This window comes from Strix aluco, chromosome 29 (genome assembly GCF_031877795.1).
Source record: "Strix aluco isolate bStrAlu1 chromosome 29, bStrAlu1.hap1, whole genome shotgun sequence".
Classification (NCBI taxonomy): Eukaryota; Metazoa; Chordata; class Aves; order Strigiformes; family Strigidae; genus Strix; species Strix aluco.
The window spans coordinates 2,592,117-2,619,939 of record NC_133959.1 but is presented as its reverse complement, the minus strand read 5'-3'; the positions used below and the strand labels follow the sequence as shown (position 1 = coordinate 2,619,939).

Sequence of the window (27,823 nt, the reverse complement as noted above, 5' to 3'; positions counted from 1 at the left end):
TTTTCATGCAAATTGCAGGAATCTTGAGTCTGTGAGACTCTCTTTCCATCAAACTGTGTTGAATCAGGTCAGCTGGTTCAGAAGTTATCAGAGCAGGGGGACTGGCACGCAGATGGAAGAACAACACGAGGAGGCTCATTGTCTTATAAACCCTGGCTCAAAAGTAAGGCAGTTTTGGTGTAACAGTGGGTCCCTAATGTCAGGTGAGCCAGTTGCTGTAACAGTGACCAACCAGTCTCTGTCCTTTGGATACACAGAGGCTGTTAAGCTCCAGGACTGGCCATAGTGCGCTTACCGCTTACTGGCTGTACAGAGCCTTCAACCTAGAAATGAGGGCCCTGCTGTATAGGAACTTCTCAGGAGCCCAGACAGTTCCTAACCCCAGTCACAGCTGGATGGACAAAGAGTAGAAGAAAGGGAAGAATAAATTATCTCAGATTTACAGGAAAACAAAGGCCAAGATCAGCAACTTACTGAGGAATCCTGTGGGAGAGTCGGAAGGAGGTTCAGATGTCCAATGTCCCCATCTAGGGCCCTAAGCAAAGTCCACCTCAGCTCCTTCTCGCTTCATCACCCAGGCAGAAGTCACCCTTTCATGGGCATTTCACACTGATTCACTGCCCTCAGGAGCTGAGTCAGTCTTACCCACGCTTCTCCTTTGGCAGCTGAGACCACATGGCACGCTGATGAGGAAACGTTATTTGTTGTTTTGTTTGGGTTAATTATTCATGGGCACTGTGCTGAAAACACTCGGAGTTGCTTTCTGAACAGTCCTTGAGCTGGCGTGCAGGGAGGGACTTACCAAACACTGGTGGCCAGGCTGCCTTTCCACGGCCAAGCTTTCTTCCATCTGCTTCCCTTCAGCCCTTGTCACACTCCCCGTCTCTCATGGCTTTGGCTGTGCTCTTTGGCATTATCTGAATAAGAAAGAGGCAAATACTTGGAGCACTGTAGACATGAAATCAAAAATGGCATTTGACCAAGGAGGCACTGACCCTGGTGTGGGGAGAGTATAAACCTGATCCTCTGACTGTTTTCTTTTTTCAGTTACACTATATAGCTGAGGATAAGCCACTTGCAGGGTTTCAGACTTGTTTATCCCTCTGCAAAAGATGCCTTTGCCCTCCTTCAGATAATCTGCAACCGTCTGGAAGCCTTTTTCCCATAAGCATGTCTCTCCCTCTTCAGTGCGTGCTCCTGGAAATCCATTTTTCATCTTAGAACACGGTCAGCCTGTAGCTTTAGGAGCACTTTGAGGATGTTTACAGTAAGATAGAGCTTGAATTGCTCTAGACATGCTCACCCCCGTGCATTAGCACTAAACGGTAGTTTTCTGAGGTTATGATTCCATAAATACTTTCTGATAGGAGTACAGACCCTGCGTAGAAGACTTAAGCTTAGCAAAAGGAGGATTACTTTCTTAGTTACTCTTTTGAAGACCCTTAGAAATCATCTAGGGCTACCCCCTGGGATCTCCAGAACAGAGGCTGAAGCTGTTGCAAGTTTCTAGGGGTACCTCTTCAGGGCTAGCATTTGCTTAGAGATCTCATTACCATGCCTTGGACTGCAACCAAGATACTCATGGCCCATAGGCAGCAGCTCTACCCCACCCAGCCGAGCTGGTGAGTGCAGGGCTGACTCCTGTGAATTGCTCTTTGCAGTTATGCAGCCAAGAAACTGAGTCCGTCCTGCAAACTTTTCATCAGGACTTAGAGAAGTTCAGAGTTCACGGGGTGGGGTTTTTTGTTGGGTCCTAGCAAAGGACACTACAAGTCTACTGATAGCAATTGCTGGTTGGGTTTTCTGGAAAACCCAGAACAGGATTCATATTTCAGGACTTGCTTCCTCACTTGAAATTTCAGGGGATTGTAATAGCCAAGGATTTGCTGTGAGCCCACCCTGTAGCACATCTGCCTCATAAAACATCAGGACACAGGAAAACGTATTTATCCCAACTGGGCAAAATCCTCGCATGGTGTAAATCAGCACAACTACAGAGCAGTCCAGGAAGCTGTGCCGTATCACACCAGAAGAGAACCTTGTTTAGAATATACTTTCCATTCATTAATTCTTTGCCTAGAGTCAAGACAGACCCCCATGGGACACATTAGCTGTTTCATCTACTGCAATTCTATGCAACTGCACAGGGGAGGAATTCAGATCCTGTGGACCATGTTCTCCGCTGATGCAACCCTCTGCTTTTGTTAAATGAGCTTCTTGGGCTGAACAGTAAGTAACTGAGCTAAATACAGGTATAATTTTCTGGCCTCTACGCTGCAAGAGGTCAGCAGAGGTAACTGCACCGGTGCTTTCGGAACTTAAAAATCACTTAACTGATTTCAAGGAGTTTATACCAACAGAGAGCTTGGCCTGTGAGTAATACACATAAATACTACCTTCAGCCACAGAGATGAAGTCAGTCCCCCACCTGGCTGTTGCCTAAGTAACGCATCTCTAGGAGGATATTTTTTAAGCCAGTGTTATTTATCCAGTAGATGGAAGCAGGCCTGTTAAGGCCATACCAGGTCAACATATGTCTAAGCATGTGCTGAAGAACTTAATTAGTTCTCCCTGAGAAGAGAGATTCCCCGTGCTATTTAAAGGATCGTTATCCTACTGTGAGATGCCTGGGAGCCTGCTGCTAGGCCTAAACTTAACAGGGCAAGTCTGTAGTAGTTGGATGGGAGCAAAAAGTCTCCCCTCCATGCTGAGGAGTAATTGCTGAGCAACCCCAGGAGCTGGAAGGTCAGTGCGAGGAGCAGACATCACAAAATCACATTGAAACCCAGTGTGAGGGACTTAATTCATGTCTTGGCTGTAATGTCAGCTTTCTATGCAGGGTCAAACTGTGTAGATCCCATTATTTTTCTGGTTTCTCTTTGTAGAGATCCAACATCATCTGCTGTGCTTGGTGACTGCTTCTGAGGCAATTCCAGTGAGAGTGAGAAAGGGTGACAGGATAGTGGAGTAATATAAGCCTGGGGTGAGCCACTGCTGAGTGTCTATGTCAAATATCAACCCTTATGTCATCACGGGAGACAAATGTAGACAGTAGTTTCTTAGCATCAGCTAAACTGGACCTTATGCAAGTGGCTCAGTCATACTTCTCATGCCAAGGCTCAGTCATAGTTTTCATTTATGAGGCCAAAAATCAGAGACTGTAAAATGAATGCTAATAAGGGAATTAGCTGGGTTCCCCAAAGATGGATGGTTCTGTTATTCTGCCAGGAGGTAGCTCCTTGAGGGATGGACCTTTGGAAAACTAGGCTGAACAGCCTCTGAAGGATAAAACAGGGTCTCAAGCACATTAAAGCTTGTATAAGCACTGGCACTCACTGAGGCTGGATTGCAGAAGAGGGAGAATCCTGGACATGCTTATCTTGACCTAAGAGTGGCTTATATACCACGTGGGACCTTGGTCTGCTCTTCAAGCTGTCAAGAGTTGTTCTTAGATGAGTTGTTATGGTAACTGAGCTAATGCCCCGAGATAGATGTTTTCAGGTGGCTCCAGGCCAGAAAATCACCACCAATAGATTCCAGATAATAGACTTCAGCTAAACTCAAGGCCGGCGTCTACTTTATTTAACCTATTCACTGATGACTTACTGAACTCCATTCTCTGGGCAAGCCATATATGATGACACTAGCTGCTTGGCCTCAATGAACCTCGGCTTCCAAAAGACTGGGGGGATCCCATGTGCTGTGGCTGAGACTATGCCAGTAAACTAAATGTGCCTGGGACTTTCTTCTGCATTGGGAGGGCAGCTGACACAGAATGGCCAATGTTTTCACATTAAATTCTTACCCTCCAAACCTGCGTGGTCACACCCAGACAGCCCATAAGGAACAGTCCCTGACCCATGCTAGCTCCCGACATGCATCCAGACTGGGCCAAAACTGCAGTGCAATACTCCAACATGGTAACAGAGAGCAGTCCAGACACTGGTTCGTTTTTTAGTACAGACCTTGTCTGACTGACTGCTAGAGGTGTCTGCAAAAGAAGGGAGCCTGAAACCAAGTGCGAAGGCTCTGTCAGCGTGCTCATGCTTATACCACGTCCAGATCCAGCTGGAGCTGTACATCCTTAGGAACAGTCAGCGACAGGCACACAGCATGTCTAGGAATCAGTCTGGATCACCCATTTACACCCTCTATTTGAAATAGCTCACAGGTTAAGGGGTGGATTCACCAGTTCAAGACAATATCCCTCCACCTAACATCGAACATCAAAAGGCAGCCAACAAATTATCAAGAAGGAGCTGCTAATGCCATATGCCCATGATCCAGCACTGCTGCTGACTACACCGTGGGAGGCCTCTTTGGTCGGTGCTCCGCAGCACGCAGCCGGCAAAGAGCATCCAGGCAGCTCGCTGCGGCAGACAGAATTCAGGAAGAGTCGTGCCAGTTTCAGGAACTCCCACATCACCACCAGACCAGCTGAGCAGCTCCCTGGCTCTGGGGCCCTGCACCACCTCCAGATCGAGCCAAACAGGTTCTGCCGTGGCGTGGTCCGCAGTGCCAGGACTGATCATGCCTCGGGCATTTGGGACAGCTTGCTGCATGCCCTTGCAGATGCTCTTGCATCTGTGCTGGATGGCTGCTCTTTTCATGTCGAGACTCGCTGGTGGTCTCCTTGCACTGGGCACCGATGGCTGGAACACCACAGGCTGGCCCAAAGCCACTGAGCTGGGGGGTTTCTCTCTCTGTTCATTCACATTTCAAGTCTTGCTTTGCTTGTTTTACCCCCTTGCAAACCATGTTATTGTAATATGTAGCTCTCTAGGGCAGAAACTGTTTTTTCAGCGTGTTCCTTGCTCAGCTTCTACTGCAACTGGATTGCAATCTCAATCAGTGCAGCAGTAACGTAATTAACAACCTCTGCACAAGGGGGAATTGCAGCCTCAGTGGATGTGATATTCCCAGTTCTGGCCTGCCCCTGTGTTTTCCCAGGGCAAGAGGTCATGTTGACTGAACTCCAAAATGGCTTGCTCAAACTTTTAAACACTAAGATCCAAATAAATTTTCAGCATTAGCTGGTATGCCGATCCCTTTCCTGCCAAGCTGCAGCCTTAAGTGAATTTTTATGACTAAGTTATAAACCCCAGAAAACACGAGCAAGAAGTAGAAATGCTGACTTGGCCTTTGCTAAATGACAATTATCTACAAAGGCATTGGGGGGGGGGGGGGATGGGGGTGAAAAATAGGGTCATTTTCATGTTTTCTCTGGTTCAAACTGTCCTGTGAGCCCCTTGTAGGAACACATAGCGTGCAGAGTGACCATTAATATTTATAGGCACGACACTGAGCTGCAGACCTTGGCAATCAGAGCAACTCCACTTTTGGAATTAATGTAGCTCTGCTTGGCTGTCATCTCAGTGCCAAAGAGTAAGTAGGACACACTAAGATTTTCAGGGGGAACTTCAGAAGCAGATGCTGACCTTTGATGGAGAGGGTCCATACTTCACTGAGTGGGTGAAGTACAAAAACCAACCCTTAAAGCCTCAGGGCTGCTGGCTAAACCTAGCACTGTGTTGTCTATTCCTCTCTGCTCCTGTGGCTCCTAGACAGTCCCAACACTGCATAGGCTGCTCTCCTCCTCTTCCCCAAGGTTGCACGCTGTTGCCCAGCTGATAGAGACCAGCATATCTCTGTGGACACCGTTGGAGCAACATGGATTTATAATACTTAAAGATTTGGCTGAATAATCTTATGGCTCAAAATGGTGCTGAAATCTCAATTTCGGTGCAGCACCTGCCTTCTCCCACTCTGTATTTCCTAACTCCCAGTTGAAGCGATAGAGCCAACCCTCTAAAAACCAGCTCTCTGTATGCTGAGGCTTGGGCAAGGTGCTGAGTCACAGGGCTACGCTCAGCCCAGGACTGTGTACTGAGCAGGGTGATGACTGCCAAGCCACGCACAAGCATGTCTCAGAAATATCTAGGGGGACCATGCCACAACGGATAAGCCTTTACAGAAATGTGTCCCCAATACCTGGGCATTTACCACTTACACCATACAAAATACTTACACCTAGCCCTGGGAAAAGGAGTAAGAGATTGGTCAAAGGTGCTTATTCACGAACCAGGAAGGTTTTGATGAAATTCAAGGAGAAAAATATTAGAAATCCCACTCCCTTTCTCACATACTCTTAAAAATTGAGCTGGGACTTTGAGCAACAGGGTCTAAATTTTCAAAAATGGCTAGTGAGTTCTGGTGGGTACCCTGAATTCAGCACACGGGGGACAGGATCTCCTGGTGATTTTTGCATTGCAGCAGTTACATCCTGCTTTTGCAGCATGTGGGAAGGTGCATAACGTGTTATGGAAATCAGGCATCTGTCAAAAGAGCGTCAATATGTGCACTCCATCAACTGAGTCCCTCTGAATCCTTTTTTACTCTCGAAAATTCAGGCTGTGCAATTTAAGAAAATAAACACTGGAAACAACAACAAATAGAAATGCTCCTGCCATTAAAAACAAGGTGAAAAAGAGGAGCTCAGCCAAGTTAATCAGAGAGCTGAAATGAGATGTTGGAGAAAGGGGCCGTGGGTGACTTGGGGTTTGCAGTTAGCTGAGCAATGTGAAATCTCTTGTGTCTGGCTGAGCTCTGAAAGGAAATGCTTTATTAAATCTTCTTTGTGTGAGATTTCAAGCTGCCTCTGGACTGGAAAATAGGACCATTCCAGTATGTGGCATATAATCAGGAACTGAAGTCTTTAGTGCAGGTTTTTCTGCAGAGGAAACTCTGATCAGCATAGACACATAACTCAGCTCAGGATTTAGAAAGCTGAATTAGACACAATACACCCGTACTCTGCTGTGCATCTCTTCTACCCAGTATCCCCAAAAAGCTTCACAGAATTAATCATGCTGGTAGCAACAACCAGGCATTAGGAAAGACAACGCAGGTGGTCATAAATTCACCCCACTAAATCTAAACGCCTGTGGGCCGGTGGGTCTCAGGTCCATTATCTCAGCTTTCATTCCCACTGGAACATAGTACTTGCCCTGACTGATCTCCTTTGCACTGGCTATCCTGGAAGTCTCTAGTCTCACTGTCCTTTCTGCTACAATCTGGCCACATTTTGGGAAGCTGCAGCCTGTTGCCATCTCTGTCCAGCACTCCTCATGTTTTGCTGTAAGGTGGCGGCTCACAGCTCTGCCCTGTCAAAGCAGGACTGTGCCACCCCCAAATACTTGCAGAAGGCATCTACTAAAAAGAAATGGAGAGGCAGGCACAACAAGAAAGAATTAAGACAAGCGAGAGGCTCCCAGAGCACTCCCCCGTGTCACACAATCTCCCATGCCCTTTTGCACATCTTGTCTCTCCCTCTGTGCTTGGCCACGTAGTCAGGGAAGTGAGACCTGATTAGAGACAGGACAGGCAGCATCAACCAGATTTCCTCCTCCTCTTACCCCCTCATTTCACACCACGGCATGTCTGGATATGAAGAGCCTTGAATCTCAGTCCGCCTGCTGGAAATTGCAGGGTTTGAGTTCCTGATTCTGCAAACCCCGACAGGAAAGTGTCCCTAGGGGCTGAGATACACAGAGCATTCCCCTTCCTTCGCACCGCCCCCGCTGCAGACGAGCTCCTTGCCTACCTTTTATTGCTGACAAGAAGCAGGACAGAGCCATTCTGGATATTGGCTTCTTTGAGAGTCTCGTGCTCCTCAAGCTGCCTGGAGTTGTAATAAAATGTCTTCTTCCAGGAAGTGACGCCCTCCCGTACTAGGTGAGCCCGTAGGTCCATCACTGTGTCTCTGGGCTTGACCGTCAGGGGCATCATCAGGTCCTCATCAGCCAGGTGCACCTTAATGTGGTACCTCTTCCAGCGAGAAAGGCTCCTTCGCAGCGTGTCCATCCTTTCCAGCTCACCAAGGCCAGTGTGGCAGCGAGGAGCATCCAGCTGGGAGGTCGGTAAAGCAGGGATGTGGCTCTGAAGAGGCTGTCTGCTGTGAACGACTTAAAATGTCCTGCCAAACCTGTTCCTCCCAGTTGCCTCACTGCATGCTTCACATTCCAAGGAAGAGCTCACCTGGCTCCAAGAGCCTGCTGGCTGGGAAACATCCCCATGAGTCATTTCCACATACCCCTAAATCCCATAATAATTACAACGTCTTCACAAAGTGCTCTTCATTCCAATGGCTCTCAGATGACTTCAAAGCTGGATCTCCATAGCCATTAGAAACGTGGGTGCATGTGAGAAATGAATGGGTTTAGTAACCTCATGTCTCCTGCTCTAACAAGCTGCCAGCAGTGGGGTAGATCAGTTCAACAAAGTAGGTGTTGAGGAACCTCACAGCTATTTAACATGGCCATTTTAATGAAGAAAAGTACTCTGCATAGTGAAAAATTCCTCATGGGGGAGATCCAAGAGCATCCTGAAGGAGGCACAGAGCCTTGGCTGGTGTGAACACCCTCATTAGTGCAGTGCTGTTTCCCCCTAGGAGATCTGTATCATTACTGTAGGCAAACAGGCTGGGACCCTCGAGAGGGGTAGGACTCATTCACTGCTCATCACACCATCAGATATCTAATATTGACTCACACGTGCTCCTCGCTGGTTCATCATCTTGATTTCTTCTTCCTTTCAGATCCCTGCCTAATTGAAGGGCTGGTCGTATCCTGCTCTAGCACGTGAGCGAGGACAGCATCACGGGGCTGCAGGCACACCACGCAAACAGGCGACAATGGAGGTCTCAGAATACCAAGAGGAATAAGCAATACTTTGGTAAATACAACGATACCTCCAAAAGGAAGGAAGCGATGCCAGCCGCGGGAGCCGGCTGTAATTGAATGATCCTGCAAGGCAGACTCTGGCAGTCACAAGATGATACTTCAGAGCAAACATCATCAAGATAAGGAATTCTTTTTTTTTTTTTTTTTTTTTCCTTTTTCTCAAAAAGATCAAGTCACCCTCTTATCTTGTAGGTAATTTCCTGCAGCCCATATTACAGGAATTAATTCCCTTGTCCATTCTTCTCAACACAGACCAGTATTTTTAGACCAAAGTACTTCAAGATAGTTGACTTCAGAGTCTGCTCTTCACTAAAAAGGGGCTGCTCTTGCCCGTTAGATAACAAAACAAGCTGTCAGATTTTCAGATACGGCAGCAGTCAGCTCCCATTGAGAACAAGAGAGGTGTCCACTCTCCCATTGAGAAACAGGAGGTTTCCACCCTGTCTTCACACCTCCCTTCTTTTTCCCTCCCCAGCACATTCTGTCACTGCCAAGAACAGCGGCGAATGGAGATTTCCCTGTGCACTTGAGAACTGAAGCTTCTGCTAGCAAGATTTTCTTTCCAGATTTGGTCACTGTAAAGGTATGATTGTTTTGGTGGGGACCAGGATTCCTGGGTCCTCACTGTTCCGCTGAGTGGCTGCAAAGGCTTGAGATGAGTCATGTCATGCCTTCGTGTTTCTGTTTGCTCGTGTCATGACTGCTGCATGGTGTAACACGTGTTCCTTAAGTGCCTTGTGGGAAACAGGAACAGCTTTTAGCACAGTCATGATCTAGAAGCATTTAAAAATGCCTGGATCTACAGATATGTCAATAATCTTCTCGAAGACAGGACAACACCACCCCTATTAGAGAAGGAGAAACTGAGGCATAGAGTGGGACAAAGCTGTTACAACAAAAAGTGTCAAAGGTCAGGCTCTGGTCCCCATATCTAGGCATCTCAGTGAGAGGTCTCGTTTTCAGAGACCTACAAAAACTTTCAAACCCGGGGCCTGGTGTGTCTTTCTCCATTGGGGCGACATTCACACGGGGAGCCAAAATCCATCCCTGGTGTAAAACCAGAGTCTCGGGGGTAAAGCAAGGGTCTGATCCAATTCCCACTGCCATCCCAGGGAAGACTCTCACTGACGGCAGCCAGAACTGGATCAGGCCCCAGACACCGAGGTCTGAAGGCTCTGGCCAACAGAACTTGCCCAGCGAGTGCCAAGGGAAGCATAAGGCATTCTCATTTCAGCAGAGCCTGTCTAGTGTCAGTGAGTCCATCAGCTCCATCCTTCTAGCATACGTGACAGCCTGACAGTTGCCAGCTACCTCCCTCAGACACCTTTCAGACAGCTCCTGTTTATTTTTAGGACAGCTCTTCCCAGTCAAGGCTCAGATGCGTATCATTATATAGAAAGGGGGATGGTGACAGAAAGAAAACACACAGCTATTATTTTTATGTGTTTGCCTATGGTGTGGTTGCAAACTTTTCTCATTTACCCCCATCCACCCATATTGGGACCCTTCATTTTCTGAAAAGAGATGATATTCTAGCCTATGAAAGCCAGGATAAGGAGAAGCATAGCAGTGAAGTCAGCTTATGAAATATTGAAGCAGTGAAACCCTCACTGGAACATGTGACTGTCTAATGCCAGTTCCAATTAATTTTGAATTTTTCATTAAACCATTATTAAAAGCAAGAGGACAGCAGAAATAAGGGAAATTGACTTGGGCAGTATATTAAGTACCTTAGTTTTGCTGGAGGATGTTTTATTATCTGTCCAAAGCAATTTTTTCACCAGCTCCTGACAGTTTGTGGGCTAAACAGAAGAATAAAGTTCTAGATGGTCTTTCCTCAAAGTTATTTTAATCTCCATTCCCTACCCTGCGCCTTGCAGCCTACTTAGGTGATGTCTCCAGCATGTCATATCTGGAGGACAAGACATGGAGTCAGAGTTCTGAGAATCTGCGATAATGTGTCACTCTGATATTATTTACAAATCAAATAAAAACTCATTGACTTAAGCTTTTACCCATATTGAGGGCAAGCAGAAGACATGCAAACATTCAGAGCAACATTCATTAGGAAAGCCTGAAAAGCAATTTAAAACCCAGGTGGGTGATGATTTTTTGAGGGGGGGGGAGAAATAAAGCAACAGCATTTATAAAATGTTGTCTCTTCTGTTCTCAAAGCTTCCTTACTCCATTGACTAGAGCAGAAGAGAAACACCTGCCTAAATTAGGTACTTCATTAAGATGTCTCAAGCTGGTTGAGATGATCCTGGGCCTTATAATGTCTTCTTATAATGCCAGAATAGAGACACTCATTTCTTAGGCGGGCTTGCTTGCTTGTTTGTTTGGCAATCGCTGTGTTTTGCTGCTTGCTGTGCTGCTCTCCTTGCAGAGGACAACAGAGGAGAAGTGGGATGTTGCTCTATAAGGAAATAAAGGTTTCTTTCTTTCCTTAGTAGGAATCATAGGGAAATTTCAACATCTGGGGAAAATTTGACCCTGCTTCCCCTGGCAGAGCCTGTAAGTCTTTGAGGAAACCACTCCGATAGTGTTGGTCTTTCTGGCAAGGAAGATACTTTCCTGTTTCCTGCAGCTCTCTGATCCCAGGCCATGCAGTCAGTAACGATGAACACTAAGGATTTTCTGCTGATGTTTGTTTGGGGTGAGTCTGTGTTTGGGAGCAGACAGACAACAAGGGGTGAAGTGTGAGAGATGACTGACCTTGCCAGGTTGACCATGCTTATACCTGCAACTCTACAACACTGGGTACCAAAGAGGGGCTTTTTGTTACTCTCCTAAGTATACAGTTCTGCAGGTGGGCACATTCTCTATGCCATGGTTGTTCTCCTGCTCCATTAACTGACAGTGCAGAGGCTGCAGCATTGTGAACTCTGAGACCCACACTGAGTGCTGGGGAGCACGGGGCTGGGACAGGTTTACTCACAGGAAGCCAGTGGCCATGCAGGACAAATCACAAGGCTTGACAGTGATGACTTAAGGTTAGAAATCTCCAATCCAATATGCAACCTGACACCTAATTCATTCAGTGCCCCAGATATCTCAGGTGATGGGGCAGCTTAAAGCGCTAGTTTGTAGTCCTGAAGTACCCAGAGGCCCCAGCTAGAGCTGTACCACCACGTGCCGAGGTGAGTAAGGCCTTTCCTGTCACCCAGTGCTTTCCTCCTCCTGAGATGTGCTTGGTTATAAAATGACTGGGTTTACTTTATATGTGAAGCTACATCTACAGCAAACAAACAAAGAGCTAATAAATGATTAGTAAATGCTTTGTGAAATATGTAATTAAATGCAACAGCTTTTTAGAGTCCAACGGATAAGCACAAAATATGTAAGCCCGAGCGATAACACTTTCTCCTGATATAACTTATCTACAGCATACTGCTCACATCTGCAAGAGTGCTCAGGAATGCTATTAACTTCTTGCACACCAGGAATAAAGAGAGCCTTTCTGTGATGGAGGAGCACTTCTCCCGGGGATTAGGGGAAAATCCTCATTGTTTAGACCACTTAAAATCCAGAAAAGCTGGAAGGTGCTTATGTTAATATATACGGGAGGTGTGAGTGATGAGGGAAGGTGACAGTCTCTGCACTGACCCTGTCCTGTCATTTGCCTGTCAAGCTATAGGGTCCTTTCCTCCCACGCCAAATGGCCTCTCTGTTCCACTGAATACCCAGCCACAATCTCCCATCCTTGCCTGGCACAGGGGAAAATGTCCCTGTCATCCTGCCCTGTTCTAGACCACAGTCAGGAGCTCTCCATCTGCTCCAGCAATATAACAGATTTTTTAAAAAAAGATGTCACAAAAAGGGGGGTGATCCTAGTTTCATTGGTTTTGGTACAAATGAGGATTTCTGCCACTAACGCAGCTGAATTTGCCAAGTCCAATGGATCCTGCTGCAGTATCCAAAACAGATTCCAAAAGGCCCTACAACTTCCCTGGCTACCTGCCCAGCATCAATGCTGCATCACTGGGAGCTGGTGGACTCTCTTTAGCATGGGATTGAAGTTTAAACAGGCTCCAGAAAAAAGCCAGGTATATTGAGCTTTGAAGGAGCAAACTTGCCTGGTTTTGGAACACAGACGAACCTGCAAGTTTTCTGAGCAGAAGTTGGATGTGAGTTGGTGACATTTTCTGGTAGAAAAGGAAATGTGAAGGGAAAAAACCCAGTAACGCACATGTTAAATGAACCAGTCAAGTGCAGACAATGGAAAAGCTGAAAAATGGATATGGAGGAAAGCATTTTGCGGTGGTAGTTATTTCTCACTGCAGTTCTTTATAACTTTCCAGATGGGAGATTCATGACCCTAGGAAGAAGTCTGTATCCTCCAGGGTTTGGCCTGCGGCAGCCCATGACTCACTCGCCTGCCAGGTTTGGCAATAAGCTGAGAAACAAGCAAGACAGCAAAATGCTTGTGGAAACAGCAAAACAAGAGACAAATTAATTAATTGCTGGAAGAGCGAAAAAATAAACCTCTGTGCACAAAGGGGGATGGAGAGAAGGTGAGTGAGGAAAGATGGAGAGTGAGTGCTCGTGCCACTGAGGACTCCAGAGGAGCTGGCATCCCAGGCAGCCAGCTCCATTCCTTTTCAGGTGAAACAAATTCAGGATGTCTCAGTCTTAAAAGGTGAGGTGGGTGGAAACAGAAGAGTTGAGGCTCTACCAGCCATTCCACCAGCAGCAAGGTGGTTTTCCGGGGGCCCAAGGAAGAAAGAGGATTTGTGGATCTACATTGCCATCTAATGGCAAGGAAGAGCTAACAGCTTTCACTGTGGCCCAGAAATGGGCTATAACAGCAAAGTAAACGAAGAGGGGATGATCCCTACAGATGATTGTCCTTTGGTCAAATCCTTCTCTGCGACTGAATGGGTCTCATTGGTGAAGGCAATACAGCCAGCCCAGAGAAAGGAAGGGTCGCCAGAGTCTTGGGATAGAAGCTGCTGATTCCTCCTCTTCTGGCATCCTCTTCACTCCATTCTGTATTAGCCAGGAACGTTAACATGCATTAGGATGGGATTTGCTTTCTTCTGGTGTACCAGATACTGGCAGTGAGACAGACTTCCCAAGCAGGTGCATGTTTCAGGTGCCAAGTGAATTCTGACATCCTATTCAAAACAGTGTCAAATTCAGCACCTCAGATGTTCAAGACCCTGCTGGGAAATGCAGATAACCAGGATTATTTAAGAAAAGAGGTAAATTCCCCTTGGGTCTAGGCACAGGAAGAGTAGATCTACCATTCTGGTCACACCTAGCCCAGTACCTTGTCTTCATCTGTGGTGAGTAATGGATACTTAGTGAGAAAGTACCAGAAAGGGTATTACAGCTTGTTACTGCCCTGCCATTCCCTTCATGCTGGGAGACAGCCCTGCAGGGAGAACCCACAAAGAAAAGAAATTCAGTTAGATGTGAGGGTTTACATATACTGTCATTGAAAAGGAAATGCCAAGAAGAGACAAGTTTAATGCTCATTCTAGTGCCACCTTTGCTACAGCATGCTGCTAATGATACACCCTATTATATAGTTTCTAGAACAGAAAATTTACAAGGGAGAGTGGACTATTTGGAGATACTTACATGAAGGAAATTTGGTAAAAGGATTGTCAACAGCTTCTGCTTCTGCTTTGAAATGTTTCTAGCCTTGACACATGCAGCTTTGCTTATGAAGAGGAGTTGGAGCTCGGTCAATGTGAAAGAGAGAAAGGTGATCTTTTATGACCAGGAGTTTAGCACAGAGGAGGAGCTGGGGGACAAACAGGGGGTGTAAAGTGTTGGGCTATTCCCAGATAGTGAAATGGAACATGGTGTGGGTCCCAGCTAACTTCTGGGTAACATAAAAAGAATAAGGATTGAAAGCATAGAAAATTTTGAGAGCTGCCAGACTTCAGGCCACAGGTCTGGCCCTCCCCAGTCTGTTAAAATGCCTGCTGCAACATGCTTCCTATGCAGCGTGCTGCCAAAGAAATGAGCACACTCTTGAACAATCCAACTTCATTTCCTTCTGGTATCCTCTCATATTTACACACCCAACCTTGCCAAGCCTTGGTAGGCCCAAACAATCCCTCTGGAAGAAAAGGAAAAACAAAGGAACTCCTACAGCTTGTAAAGCACATTCCTGCCCACCCCCCCAAAAAAAAAAGAAATGGTTTTGAGGGCTCTTCTTTCTCTCTTGATCACTCACTGTTTCCCAAGCTAATGAAAGCCAGAGGCTGTGGGAGTGGCAGGATTATCATTACTGAGGGACCAGAGTGAATATTTCAGGTATTTCTCTCCAGTTCGTGAAGCAGGGAGGGGAAGAAGGGAATGTACCTGGTTGAAGGGCTACACAGGGTGACATGTACCTTGATGTTCCTTTCTAAATGTGGCTCTGAGTCATGCCACAGAGTTGATTAGAAAAATTATCTTCCTGCAGTAGAAATACAAAGACAAAAGAGTCTTGTTCAGCGTTCACTTCTCCAGCCCCGATTCTGAGCCTGCCCAAGCCTGCGGCAGGAGGGGGGCTGGTGAGCTGGCTGGAAAGCCACTTCCACTCCTCACAATAATCAGAAATTATGAAGAGGCTGCAAGAGCAGCCATAAAAACGGCTTGAAACATGCACCTAAGGCTACATGCAGCTGTAGTCCCAGGGAGAGGTGTGCACGGTCTTGCATCTGCCTCCATCACGCGAGTTCCTACATGTGCCAGGTCAAACGGGGCTAACGCAGTCCTTCCCCGCTCCGTTTCCTCCCCCGCTTGACGTGTTTCCAGAGCAGCATTCCAAAACCTGCTTCTTCTGAAGAAGAGCTACAAACAGCGCCTGCGACACATCCACCCCTCGTGGCATGCAGGACCACAGGGTGAAACAGGTACACCCCTGCGGGGTCCGGTCCAGCGGCAGGATGCCAGCGACAGCGTGCTTGAGGGAGGGAAGCCCCAAAGGAGCCATAAAACACGGCCAAATGGTTTGAACTCACAGGAGCAGCATGTGAGTTGGACCACCGGGTTGCAGCCAGCAGAAGAAAGTTATTAAAGGTGTCCATTGCTCCGAAGGAAGCTAGCAGAGATCACCACGGCCGTACTGGCTATCTGAAGAGGCAGCTGCAGCACGATGGCGGCTGCCAGGACCCCGTGTGTCTCCTCGGGCACTTCAGCACCCGTCTGTGATCACCAGCACTGACCTTAACTCGACACCCGGGGCTCCACCATCAGCCCAAATCCCCCAGATCCCTACAGCAACCCGCTGCCCTCGGCCAGGGCTGAGCCAGCAAACTGATGGGGCAGGAGGGCAATGGGAAATGCAAGCCATGATGGTGATCAATATGGGTTACTAGTTTTTAATGCCATTTCTGCAGATTCAGCAGCACTGTTAATTTAGTGCCTCACCCCTACTCCTTAAACCTGTTCCCAGGCTCAGGACCCGCATGTTTTTATCTTTCACTGTTCAAATCATTGGAATTGGACAAAAAAATGGCTGTGGGGCCACCTTGTTGCAGCGGTACCTGTGGGCCAGAGGAGAGAAGGCAAATATGTCCATTTCTGGGGAAAAAAAAGCACATTTAATTATATGAGGCATGCTGAAGAGTACAGGCGCACACCAGATCGGGAAGAGCCAACACCGGTTTTGCAGCAAACACTCAGTTTACAGATGTTAAAAATTCCAAGCATTGTTCTGTACATTGGGGGGGGAAGAAAAAAAAAAAAAACAAACACAAAAACCAAGCGGCTGAACCTGGGGTTATTTAATTGCCGTTAATGAGGGCTGGAGCACAGGAGGTGGTGCCCCTCGCGGGGCTGAGGGCGCGGCGGGGGGGCCGGCGGGGCCAGTCGCGCACAGCCCTCTGGGAGGTGTAGTCCTGCTGCGCGCCGCCATCTTGGCGTTGCCACCACACAGCCCCTCGGGGCGCTTCCTGGCAGCCATCTTGGGATGGGGCGGGGGCGAAGCTCTCTTCGTCAGGGAGCGGCTGGGGCTGCGGGGGGTTGAGGTCTTGGTTTTTGTAGGAGCGTGAGCATTGTTTTTATTTTGGATTGAAGCAGGAGTAAATCTCTCACAAAAGGCAGCCTGAGAAGCCTAGCAAGCGCTCTGACACATGTGGTGGTGCTTTAGGGATGGTTTGCAGGGCTCTGGCCTTGCTTATGGGCATTGTGCTGGTGTTGTCTTCGTGTCTATCCAACCGTCATCATGTTTAGCTAAATAATGGGCAATTTTTCCTTATAAGTCTCTCCTGAAGGCCTTTCAGTGCTATGCCAGCTCACTCCAGAGGATGAGGGAGTTCCTGGGTCTTGTGCTGAGTCTTCTGGTACCCCTCATGGCTGGGGATGCTGCGAGCACCTCTGAGGGAAGGCCTGACAGGGTTTGTGAGGGTGTGCAGAGAGTTTGGGCCGTGGGTGGCCTGGGAGGGTGAGAGCAGAGCAGGGGTAGACTCGGAGAGGAAAAGATCAGGGGGTGGTTAATGGGACCTGAATTTGGCAAGGAAGTGGGTTAATATGAGGGCATGCAGGTCCTCGTATAGCAAAGTGAACAAGTGCTTTCAGTCTGCTCTGGGAGGTGGAGTAAGTAAGCCCTTGCTGCAGTCAGGACAAAGCAAGTGTCAGGGGTTGTGAAGCTAAGCAAGAGCATATGAAGGGGTGGAAGAGGGCAGTTGGGGGTATGAGGATGTGTTTTATAGGACTGTGAAAGGAAATAGGGCTCATCCCAAGGCCATTGGATGCTTTTGTTAGTGTCCTCAGTGGAGCTGCTCCTGATGCTCTTCCCAGAGCCTACTCTTGCCTTGCCTGCCAGAGAGAAGGTGACTCCTTCATACAGCAGAAGAAGTAATTTACGGTGCTCATCAGACTGCAACTTCAGGTGTATTGTTCAGTTCCCTAAGTATTTAGTGAGTGAAATTTCAAAGGCAGGCATTCAAACTCACTGAATGCCTTTGAGCCTGAACTTGGGATCTAAATTTGACCTCTATGTATTACAGATTATAGCTAGTTCGTTGACACCAGTGCTTATTTTCACAGCAAAAAACCTCCTGTCTCATAACATAGCCTGCATCTTTTTATAACATAAATTTAGCTACCTCTTAAGTGTAGGGGTTTTTAAATTTTATTTTCTGCATGCATTTATTTTGGAGTAATCCAAAAGATTCTTCCCTTTCCTTCATTAGTCTTATACAATTATTATAAGAAGCCAGGCCATCCCCACAGATCTGCTGGGCTGTTTAATTGCTCTGCAAACACGGAGCGGTGCTAATAAGCTTTCTTTCAAGCATGTGTTCATATGTCAACACTTTTGCTTCAGTCAGAAGCTTAAAAATGGAAACAGTTTTCTCTTTAAGAAAACAGGACCCAAATAAGGAGATGATGGAGTGGTGAAGATTCCTCTAGTGAGTCTGTTCCAGCTCATTCCTTAGAAAGGCTCTGTATGAAAGATCAGAGAAGAGACCAGTAGATCTGGGTTTTGTCCAGGGGTCTCTGGGTTTAAAGCTCTCTACAACCACTTGAGCTCATTTTCCCTGTGACTTGGCTGGGTACAACTTCTTTCTCTGCCCAAGCTGTTAAAAATCTAAAACTTTACTCTTCGAAATTCTTTCAGTAGCGCGACAGATACAACCTATCCTTTAGCAAAAATGGAAGCTATCAAGAAAAAGATGCAGATGTTGAAGTTAGACAAGGAGAATGCCATTGACAGAGCAGAGCAGGCTGAAACAGATAAGAAGGCAGCTGAGGACAAATGCAAACAGGTAAGTAGAAATAAAACCACTGATTGTGTATGCGTTATGGAAATAAGTGTAACAAAATACTGTGTTGCAACTTTCTGATGCAGAAAGCAAAATAATTTGAATTTGGGTTTTTCTGTGAATATTTTGAAGTCTTTCACCTTTTTGTGATGTTACGCTCATAACAGCCAGGGCTAGGTATTCTCTTTTCAGCCATCTGAGTCTCTGTAAAATTAGCACTATCCACAGATTATTAAGAGTACTTTGTCTAAGTTTTCTTGAATCTCACATAATTGCCTTAATTTTCTTGTGCTTGTGATTCCATGGAAAAGGCCTTACATACTCCAAATCAGAGCTGTATACCTTGAACACCTGTAGACTAGTGTTAATACCTCCTGAAGAGTCAGCTGTGTCTAAACATTAATTGTGCCTCTCCTTGAAGTGAATTAATAAAGTTCACTGGAGTAGTCCTTGGTATACAGAGTGGCCCTTAGAGGTGCCAGCTGTGACTCAACAGTAGGTGTGTTGTATTATTTCTCTGTTAAGAATAATCAGAAATAACTTCATTTGAAAGCTCTTCTTTTAACTGAATTTTAGTGATAACATTTTCATATTATTTTGCTTTTTCAATGTTCTTCATTCTGTGTGTCTACCTCATATTTGAGCTGTGGCTATTTTCAGAACGATGTTGGAATGCAAGTTGACTACACTCAAGTTTCTTATAGCGCTTCTTGTAAAATTACCATATCTTTTCCTTTTACATTCTCTAAATGTGGCTGCTTCTGCTGCATCTTCCAGACTGCTATAATACGTCATTAGCATTCATTTGGCCAAATATTTCTTATGTTCAAATTCAGTTTGAGATCCTGGATGATGTAACTGAACTTATCAACTGATCATCCATGTAGCTAAAGCAACAGGAAAAAAGTTTCCAAAAGGTTCAGCTGCTGCTGTCTTCCCCCTCCACCCCCAACATAAGGAAGACTACTTGTCCCTTCTGTGTCATTACAGCAAGCTTCAACGAGCTGCACACATCACCCCATGTACGTAGTCCCTGTTTGTTTTCTGGCTTCAGAGGTGTTGATCAGATCCTGTTCTGGTGGGCCCCAGTTTCCCCAGCTAATCTTTCTGCACTCAGTAACAGCCACAGCAGATTGTTATTCAGAGCAGTTAATGGTGATGGAACGCTTAGTCTTCCTTTACATTTAGTTATCAAAGGTGATTTCCTACAGAGTGATGAATGACACGCTTGGGGGAATTTTCAAGTATCTATATGAGGGTAATACACAAGAAAAAGCTAAAAGAGAAAAATAAATCTTTTGATAGTACTCTTTTCTGAATTGTCTCAAATTTTTCAGGGTTTTTTTTTCCTTTTTAACGTGGGCACAGTACTCAAGTAGTGATTTTAATGTTATACACAAAATAAGCATCACCTCCTTCATCCTGCTTGCTGTCCCTCTGTTAAAGCATCCAGGCAAGCATATGCAGTTCTCTCACACTATCTGCTTACTCTAAGTAAAAGTACAGTAACATAACAACGTTCAAGAATGGCACGTTACCAAAAATGTTGTTAAAGCTATCTTTGAAGCTAGAGTGAAGAAAGTCGGTGCACTGAAACACAAACTATTTTGAGTGAACTATATTGATAGACTAAATTTGTGTGAAGGCGGAGCTGAATGGTTAAATCAGTTTCTCTACCGACTAAACTGTTTTGTATTGCAAATGAAACGATGGAGCAGATGGGTTTGCAGGCACCCTTATCAGCAGCAAGCTTCCTGATAATGTAAATTCTTCACAGAGCATGAGACAGTTTATCATCAAACAGTCTTCCAGCAGGTTATAAATAGCACCGTTCTCGAGTACAATATGGATTTATATGGTATGGAGGAGGGAGGCTGACCCTCGTGGTAGGATGGAGCGTGCGTTGTTGGCCTGCAGTAAGTCAGGGGATAATTCAGGTTGGAAGGGACCTCCAGAGGTCATTGAGTCCCACCTCCCGCTTCCAGCAGGGTGTGTCGTGGGCTGGACCCACTCTCTCCTGCTTCCAGAGCATCACATTTGGCTTGAAGTGTCTTGAACAACATCAAAAGATGATTAGGGAACAACCACTTGTTTTTTCTAGCTATACAGGAATTGAGTTGTTTCCTAGTAAACCATCAGGTAATAGTGTTAGAACAAACACAAGGACATAATGTTATAACATTTATAATTATGCTGTAGAATTAACTGCTGCAGGGTGTTGTGAAGTCCAAAATAGAAATGAGGAGAAAAAGGGCTTATACAAAGTTATGTATTAAACCGGATCCTGTGTGCGCAGTGGCAGGGAATGTTGTTCTAGGGATGACAGGTTTTTAATGACCTTTCCCTGGCAACTGCTACTAGTTAGTCTCGGACTACTTGCCCCAGCAGAACTTTGATTTGGTCTTTTGTGACTCTTGTGTGTTACTAGTTAACTACTAGTAAAGAGAGGTTTTAACCATATTAAACTCTCACTGATAATACATCAGAATGCTCACTTTTTTTTTTTTTTTTTTCTCTTGAAAGGTAGAAGATGAGCTGGTAGCTCTTCAGAAAAAGTTGAAAGGAACTGAAGACGAGCTGGATAAGTACTCGGAGGCTCTCAAAGATGCTCAGGAGAAACTAGAGCAGGCTGAGAAGAAGGCCACTGACGTACGTACCGATGGCTAATCTTTGCCTGTAACCGTGCTGTGTGTGTTTTGCAGTGGGTGTGTACTCTACTGGTTATGAGAACCGCTGAGAATTTTTGTACTGCGGTACTTTGGGGGGGTAGGAGAGGCAGTGGGACGATTCAGGTACGTGTCTCCAGCCCCCTTGCCAAACCCAGCTGGGGTGGCTGCCTGCGGGCACCCAACACGCTGCACCCGCCAGGGGTTCTGGAACGGGGGGGAAGCGTTTCTGGGCGGGAATTCTTTCGGAAAGGCGACATTTCATTTAATCGAAATAAACAAAAGAGTGAACTTTCAGGGATCTGCTGTGGCGTTAAGGATGGAGTTTGGCTTCAGCCACATAGCGGGCTCCGCCGCCGGTCCCGGCTCCCAGCCACACCCCTTCATTTTGCTGCCAGAAGGGTTCGGTTCAGCAGGACCGGCAGCAGGCGCCTGAACCCCACTTCTGGGGGTCCCGCAGAGCCCCGGCGTCCCGCGGCGGCGGTGGCAGCGCGGAGCGGGCCGGGGGCGGCAGCGCGGCGGAGGGGACGGGGCGGCCTCCGGGGCGCGCCCGTCCCGGCGCTGCTTGCGCCGACTCCTCCGTGCTACGTCACCACCCCCCCACCTCCACCTCCAGCCGCGTGACGTCATCGGCCCATTGAAAGGCGCGGGGCCGCGCGCCGCCACGTGCAGCACCTCCGCGCCCAGCCCGCCGCCAGCGCCGCGCCCATGGCCGCGCCGAGCTCCCTGGAAGCCGTGAAGAGGAAGATCCAGTGCCTGCAGCAACAGGCGGATGAGGCGGAGGATCGCGCCCAGGTCCTCCAGCGGGAGCTGGACCTGGAACGGGACCTGCGGGAGAAAGTGAGACCGCCCGGGCTGCCTGCTCGCCTCTCTCGGTCGCTCTCTCCCGGGCTGCCCTGCTCCTTCCTTCCTGTCTCTGGCTCTCTCTCGCTGGGGCGGGCCTGGCTCTCCCTGCGGCGGGAGGAGGCTCGCCCCGCCGGCCGCCTTCACTCCTCAGCTGTCCCCCTCGCTGCTCCGCTCCGCAAACTCCCTGCGGAAACCGCTGGCGCTGCCGCAGCGCCTCGCCCCGCACCGGCCTCCGGGGGCGCCGGGCACGGCGGCGGCTCGGCCCCCGGCGCCCCGCTGCTTATCGCGCTTTGGGGCCGCTCCCTTCGGAAAAGGCGTTGCGAGCACCGATCGGCATCGGGAAGTGGTTGCGAGTTTAGTAGGAAATGGCTGTTTAATTAGGAAAAAGCGCTGCATGACAACGAGCGGGGAGTTCCCGCCTCTCGGCGCCGCACCGCTGGCTCCAGCACAGCTGGGAAATGTCCGTACTGCTGGAAAATAACTTTCCCTCCTGGTTTTCACAGAGAAATCAGAACTCTCCACTAGTGTGCGGCTCTCCCGGGGCCGGACAGCTGGTTTCACTTAGATTTGTGTGTGATCAGCCTTCCCGGCATCTTCCTGCTATTTTATCACATGTCAGCGAGTTAGTTTTACCGTATAAGGACTGCGGGCTGCTTCTGGGAGAGGTGGAGCCAGACGAACTCCAGCTTCCCAGTGGCCCCGTCTCCATAGCTTTGGAATCTCGCTTAATTAAAATATGACTTAAAAGTGTCCTCCTGTCTAGTGGAAGGATTTGCAGGCTGCCACGTAACAGATGCCAGATTTCTACATGATCGATGCCCTGTGTGTAAATCGAGAAAGTTAAACACATAGCAGTGGGTAGAAAACAAATGAAATGCTGGATAATTTATGACTAGAGGAATCCTGGGTCAGCTTCCATTTGGATCAGCCACTGGAATCCTTTCCAAGATGGTACAGCTCTGGCTGGAAACCACTTCCTCCAGCTTAGGAGCAGCGGTCACTAACCAAATTTGCAAAGCTGCAGCAAAACAAGTATTTTTTCCAAAGTGTTTACCATAAAGCATAAAACAAATGCCCTTCCAGGATCTGTAGCCTGTAAAAGGTTTTTTTAGACAAAAAATAAAAAGTTAATCTTATACATGGCGCTCCTGCTCAGATTTGGGGACAATTAAGTGCGCAAACCTGGCAGTTATTAAAGTAGGGCTTTGTTTTCTTTCAAATAACAATCAGTTAAAGCAGCCATATCTTAATAAACACAGTGTATTTATGGACACCAATTTGTTCATATTGTCTGTACACGAACATGTCTCCCAACCTCTCTATTTATCTTCTATTTTTTAAACATTAATAGTGTTTCCAATTACTGTGCAGTTTATTCAATAATATATAAACAGACCTTATTATTAAGAAATGCTTTCTGCCTGATTCCTTAAGTACCACAGGAAGCAATGAAAAAGTGAACTTATTTTAAGAACATATCTAATTTTGCCCTATTTATGTTCCAAAGAAGAGTGAGTCTCCCATGCCAAAACCAACTATATCTGCCCAGCTGACCACGTAAAGATTATATAGTCTGTGCGGGCTGAGGAACCCGTAATGGATAATGAAATGGCTTTAACTTGAGCTGTGTGCTGTGACAGGATATTGCTGCAGCCTCTGATGAAACCAAGAACAGAGAATTCGACTGTGAAGTTCTTGGAACAAGCCATTATGGAAACAGTTCAGTGTTTGGGTAGATCCAGCCCTGTGACCTGAAAATAGTTCTCCACTGGCAATCGGTGTCGAATCCTTTGTTGCATGGCAGGAATGATAAGTGCCATTAAAAAAGAAAGGAGAAGCACATACTCGATACCTTGAAATTCCTGAGATGCCATAGTTTAAACAAACAAAAAGCAGAGACAGAAAGGTTCCTAGAGCCTCCCTGCGTATACCAAGGAGAAGCCTTTGCAGTTTTAAGGAAAACTGATTAGTTGAGACATTTGTACATAACCTCAGTTCGGGGGGGTTGTGTTTCATACAGGCCGAAGGTGAGGTGGCAGCTCTGAACAGACGTATCCAGCTAGTGGAAGAGGAGTTGGATCGTGCCCAGGAACGGCTGGCCACAGCCTTGCAGAAACTGGAGGAGGCTGAGAAAGCGGCAGATGAGAGCGAGAGGTACATTTCCTTTTTTTTTTTGGGGGGGGGGGTGTTAAAAAATGGAATGTATATGCATCTGCATGTGCTAATGTGGATTGCGGGTCAGACACTCAGAACTTTTTTATAAGTTTGAATGAGTAATTCTGGTAGCCTTGAAGAACATGTGTGGTCATAATGAGCCACTTTCTGGTTACAAATACTGAATTCCACTTTAGGACCTTTGAGATAAAAGTGCTTCTACATTAAACACACTCGCTTTGACTTCTGCAGAGGAATGAAGGTTATCGAGAACAGAGCAATGAAAGATGAAGAGAAAATGGAAATTCAGGAAATGCAACTGAAGGAGGCTAAGCATATTGCTGAAGAAGCTGACCGCAAATATGAAGAGGTAAAAGGGACAAGGAAATGATTAAACATAGGGGAGAACCGTGAACAAGTTCCTTACTCTTGTTCAGTCATTTTTGTACGCTTTTCGCTGTGGGATGGTTCAACTTCAGAACGTTCCCAAAAAGGAGTAATTCTAATAGTGACTTTGCAGCATCCTAAATATTTAATGCTAAAAACACTGCAAAATCTAACTTGCTTGGGGAAAACACCTGTGATGTCTGTGCGTGTGTATTTTAATCTAATTCCATCAGTCGGAAAGCACAAGCATAGTGCTCTGAGAGAAGTGTCTACAAAGTTACAAACTGGCTTGATACAGCTGTTTTCTCTTTACAGGTTGCTCGTAAATTGGTTATTTTGGAGGGTGAACTGGAAAGAGCCGAAGAGCGCGCAGAGGTGTCTGAAGTGTGAGTAACTTCACGTGCACGGAAGCAGTCAGGGTACAGTAGAGGTCAAAGCTGTATTTAATTAGAGAAATCTACTACTGGTGGGCAGGCATGGGGTATACATGGAAAAGCTTTTTTTACCCTGTATACCCAATTTTCTCCTTTCAGACTATAATTACTTCATCCCTTGTTTAAGTCACAACGGGGACAGCAGTAATTTATACTTTTGTTTTTCCCTACAGTAAATGTAGCGACCTTGAAGAGGAGTTAAAGAATGTCACTAACAACCTGAAGTCCTTGGAAGCTCAATCTGAAAAGGTTGGTTCTTTCTGTAAACTAAGGGATAGGGGCAAAGTCAAAACTTGCAAATCAAATTCCTAGAAATAATCCAGAAATACAAAGAAAGTGAAAGGGTTTAGCTGGGTGTAACAGAGAGCGTTGATGAGGCTGAATCAGTTCTGCCCAAACCCAAGTCAGTAACCTGAAAATCATTTGCGACGCTGCTGCAAGCCAGGACCCAAATCTCCGTTTCCCACACCTGCCGACTGCTCTTGATTTTCTGATCTCTCTCTTTTTGTGGTTTTTGCCTTCTTAACTATTGAAAATGGTTGAAACTCTTGATTTCATTAAAGAGTTGTTTCTGGCTAGTTAAATTAGCATGAAAGGCTTCACGTTCTTTTGCACATTCAGCTGTTTCTGTGCCGCAGAAGGTGAGGCCGTTAAGGTGCAGGATGACACACGAAGGAACTCGGACATCCCCAGTCTTAAAACGATGGTTTCTGAACCTGAAATGTCTTGGTGAAGAGGAGAAAATTATGGAAAGGGTGTTTGCAGCTGCTGTAAAAGGAAAAGTGGTTATAAATAGGTCACGGATTCATAAACATTTATTATTGTTGCTACAACTTCCCTTAAAGAGTGTTTATTGCTTTCACAGTACTCGGAAAAAGAAGATAAATACGAAGAGGAAATCAAGATACTCTCTGACAAGCTTAAAGAAGTAAGTTTATCCATCCCCAAGCTGTACTTTGGCATCATTTTTTTAATGCCATCCAATTACTCTTATTTAATTTTTGTTTTTAGGCTGAAACTCGTGCTGAATTTGCAGAGAGAACAGTTGCCAAACTGGAAAAGTCCATTGATGACCTGGAAGGTATGGAATGACTTGCGTTTCATCTAAAAGGGGTCAATTTCCAATCAGAAAACAAAATTCTAGGAGTGGATATTAGATTTATTGGGAAAGGCTGGCGTGTTGGTAGATGAGTGTGACGTGTCCCGTCCCGTGCGGCACCTCCTGGCTGGAGGAAGTTTTCCTGGAAGAGGTTCTTGTTGGGAAAGCTGGTAACAATGACCTGCTTTTGGCAGCTCCCAGATACAGGGACTCAAGGGCTTCTTCTATTAGTAAGATCACAGCCCCACTTAATCTGATTACTGAAAAATAATTCTGTGAGGTTAAAAAGACAGGAACTAGATATGAAGCTTCTGGCCTGGCAGCTGTGTGGATTTTTGCCTTTCGTACCGATACTCAGTTACGCATCTGTTTTCTTCTTTTGTTTTCCTCCCCAACTGCTTTGGCTGCTGCCTTCTGACTGTCTCCGTGTCTCCTCCTCTGCGCCTCTTCTCTGGACTGTTTCTCTGCATTTCTTGCTGAAACGTGCCCTGGTGACCGGCAGACGAGCTGTACGCTCAGAAGCTGAAGTACAAAGCGATCAGTGAGGAGCTTGACCATGCCCTCAATGACATGACCTCTTTGTGATCCGCGCCGGGGGCCGGGGCTGCTCTGACTCGCTGCGTTTCTTACGCTTTTCTGGCCTGTAGCACCTCTCGCTCTGCAGCTGCCGCAAGCCATCCTTCCGTCTCCTCTGTACGAGCTGAGCTCAATAAAAACAAGATACCTCCACCTTCCCGCTTGGGTTTATTTCCTTATAAATCACCTAAAATACACTAGTAATGACACTGAAAGCACAGTCAGCTCCTCGCGCTGGCAAACGCCTGAATTTTAGTGTTCCCAAGGCCGCGTGGGGCAGCGAAAAGCTGAGAGAGCGTTGGGCACGCGGTCATGGTGCTCCACCCGCCTGCTTAAAAACTCTCAGGACACAGAAAACTCTGAAGGATGTGCCCGGTAAATCCCATTCAACCAAAACACAAGTCTGTCACATGGCATGTAAGATAGATCCAAAAATCTCTCTAAAGGAGAGCAATTACTGAAAAAATTGGCCCCGTTTTGTGGATGCAGTTACAGTGTTGTTTTGAATGTGAAGGTAAGTAATCATGGGTTTTATTTAAAGGCAAAAGGCTGTAAAATAACGTGGTTTAAGTCTTGGTGTTTTTTCTTCTTTCTCACTAGAAAAACTTGCTCAAGCAAAAGAGGAGAACTTGGGGCTGCATCAGACACTGGACCAGACACTAAACGAACTGAACTGTATATGAAATGGCAAAGAACTCCAACGGCCAACAGAAACGGAAACCTGTATCAGCATTTACCGTATCCTTCCTCTCTCTCTCTCCTTCTCTCTCTGTAACCTGGAAAAAAAAACGATTAAGTTATGACCAGCACAGACGTCCGCAGGGCTTCGGGCGGGAGGCGCAGGCGGTCCCACGCCCCCCGAGCCCGGCCGACGCTGCTGCAGCGGGCGGGCGAGCGCGAGCCGGGGCGTCGGGAGCTGCCCCCGAGCTTCCCTCCTGCCGGTCATCGGCGCGCGGCTGTAGCTTCTCCTCACGGTTGAGTAGTTGTTTTTCTATAACCCCGGTAGCGGCTGTCCCCGAGCTGTAGTGTCACCCTCCGCGGTGAGCCTCTTACTGACGTTTCATATTAAACAAGTTCTCACAGTACCGAGGTCTCCTCCCCGTCTTCTTGGAGCGCTTCTCCCCGGGTGACGTCACGGACCCGCCAACCTGCGGGCGGTTCGAGCCGTGACGTCACGGACCCGCCGGCCTGCGGGCGGTTCGAGCCGTGA

At 46.9% G+C, this 27,823-nt stretch overlaps 2 protein-coding genes across 5 annotated transcripts; one reads left to right on the top strand and one right to left on the bottom strand.

The window, feature by feature from the left end:
• Positions 1-7,599: 7,599 nt before the first annotated feature.
• TINCR (TINCR ubiquitin domain containing) lies at positions 7,600-7,863 on the bottom strand. The gene has a single exon (XM_074808377.1). It carries the CDS (start codon positions 7,861-7,863, stop codon positions 7,600-7,602), a length of 264 nt encoding a protein of 87 aa, XP_074664478.1.
• A 10,259-nt stretch (positions 7,864-18,122) lies between these two features.
• On the top strand, positions 18,123-27,698 carry TPM4 (tropomyosin 4). 4 transcript variants are annotated; one of them, XM_074808569.1, is made up of 9 exons: positions 18,123-18,454; positions 20,975-21,100; positions 23,984-24,117; positions 24,370-24,487; positions 24,820-24,890; positions 25,112-25,187; positions 25,804-25,866; positions 25,950-26,019; positions 27,214-27,698. In XM_074808569.1, exons 1-9 carry the CDS (start codon positions 18,341-18,343, stop codon positions 27,294-27,296), a joined length of 855 nt encoding a protein of 284 aa, XP_074664670.1. In that variant the 5' UTR covers positions 18,123-18,340; the 3' UTR covers positions 27,297-27,698. The 4 variants fall into 4 exon arrangements, with proteins under 4 accessions (XP_074664670.1, XP_074664669.1, XP_074664673.1 ...); XM_074808568.1 differs by lacking the exon at positions 27,214-27,698 and adding an exon at positions 26,540-26,766 and having other exon boundaries at positions 18,124-18,454; XM_074808572.1 differs by lacking the exons at positions 18,123-18,454; positions 20,975-21,100 and adding an exon at positions 21,803-21,957.
• Positions 27,699-27,823: the final 125 nt, after the last annotated feature.

Bases quoted from the DNA above. Each gene is read 5' to 3' on its own strand.
- TINCR (XM_074808377.1), bottom strand. From the start codon at position 7,863: ATGGACACGCTGCGAAGGAGCCTTTCTCGCTGGAAGAGGTACCACATT.
- TPM4 (XM_074808569.1), top strand. From the start codon at position 18,341: ATGGAAGCTATCAAGAAAAAGATGCAGATGTTGAAGTTAGACAAGGAG. The intron at 18,455-20,974 runs GTAAGTAGAAAT...TTCTCTTGAAAG, and splicing joins CTGAGGACAAATGCAAACAG to GTAGAAGATGAGCTGGTAGC. The intron at 21,101-23,983 runs GTACGTACCGAT...TGTTTCATACAG, and splicing joins CTGAGAAGAAGGCCACTGAC to GCCGAAGGTGAGGTGGCAGC.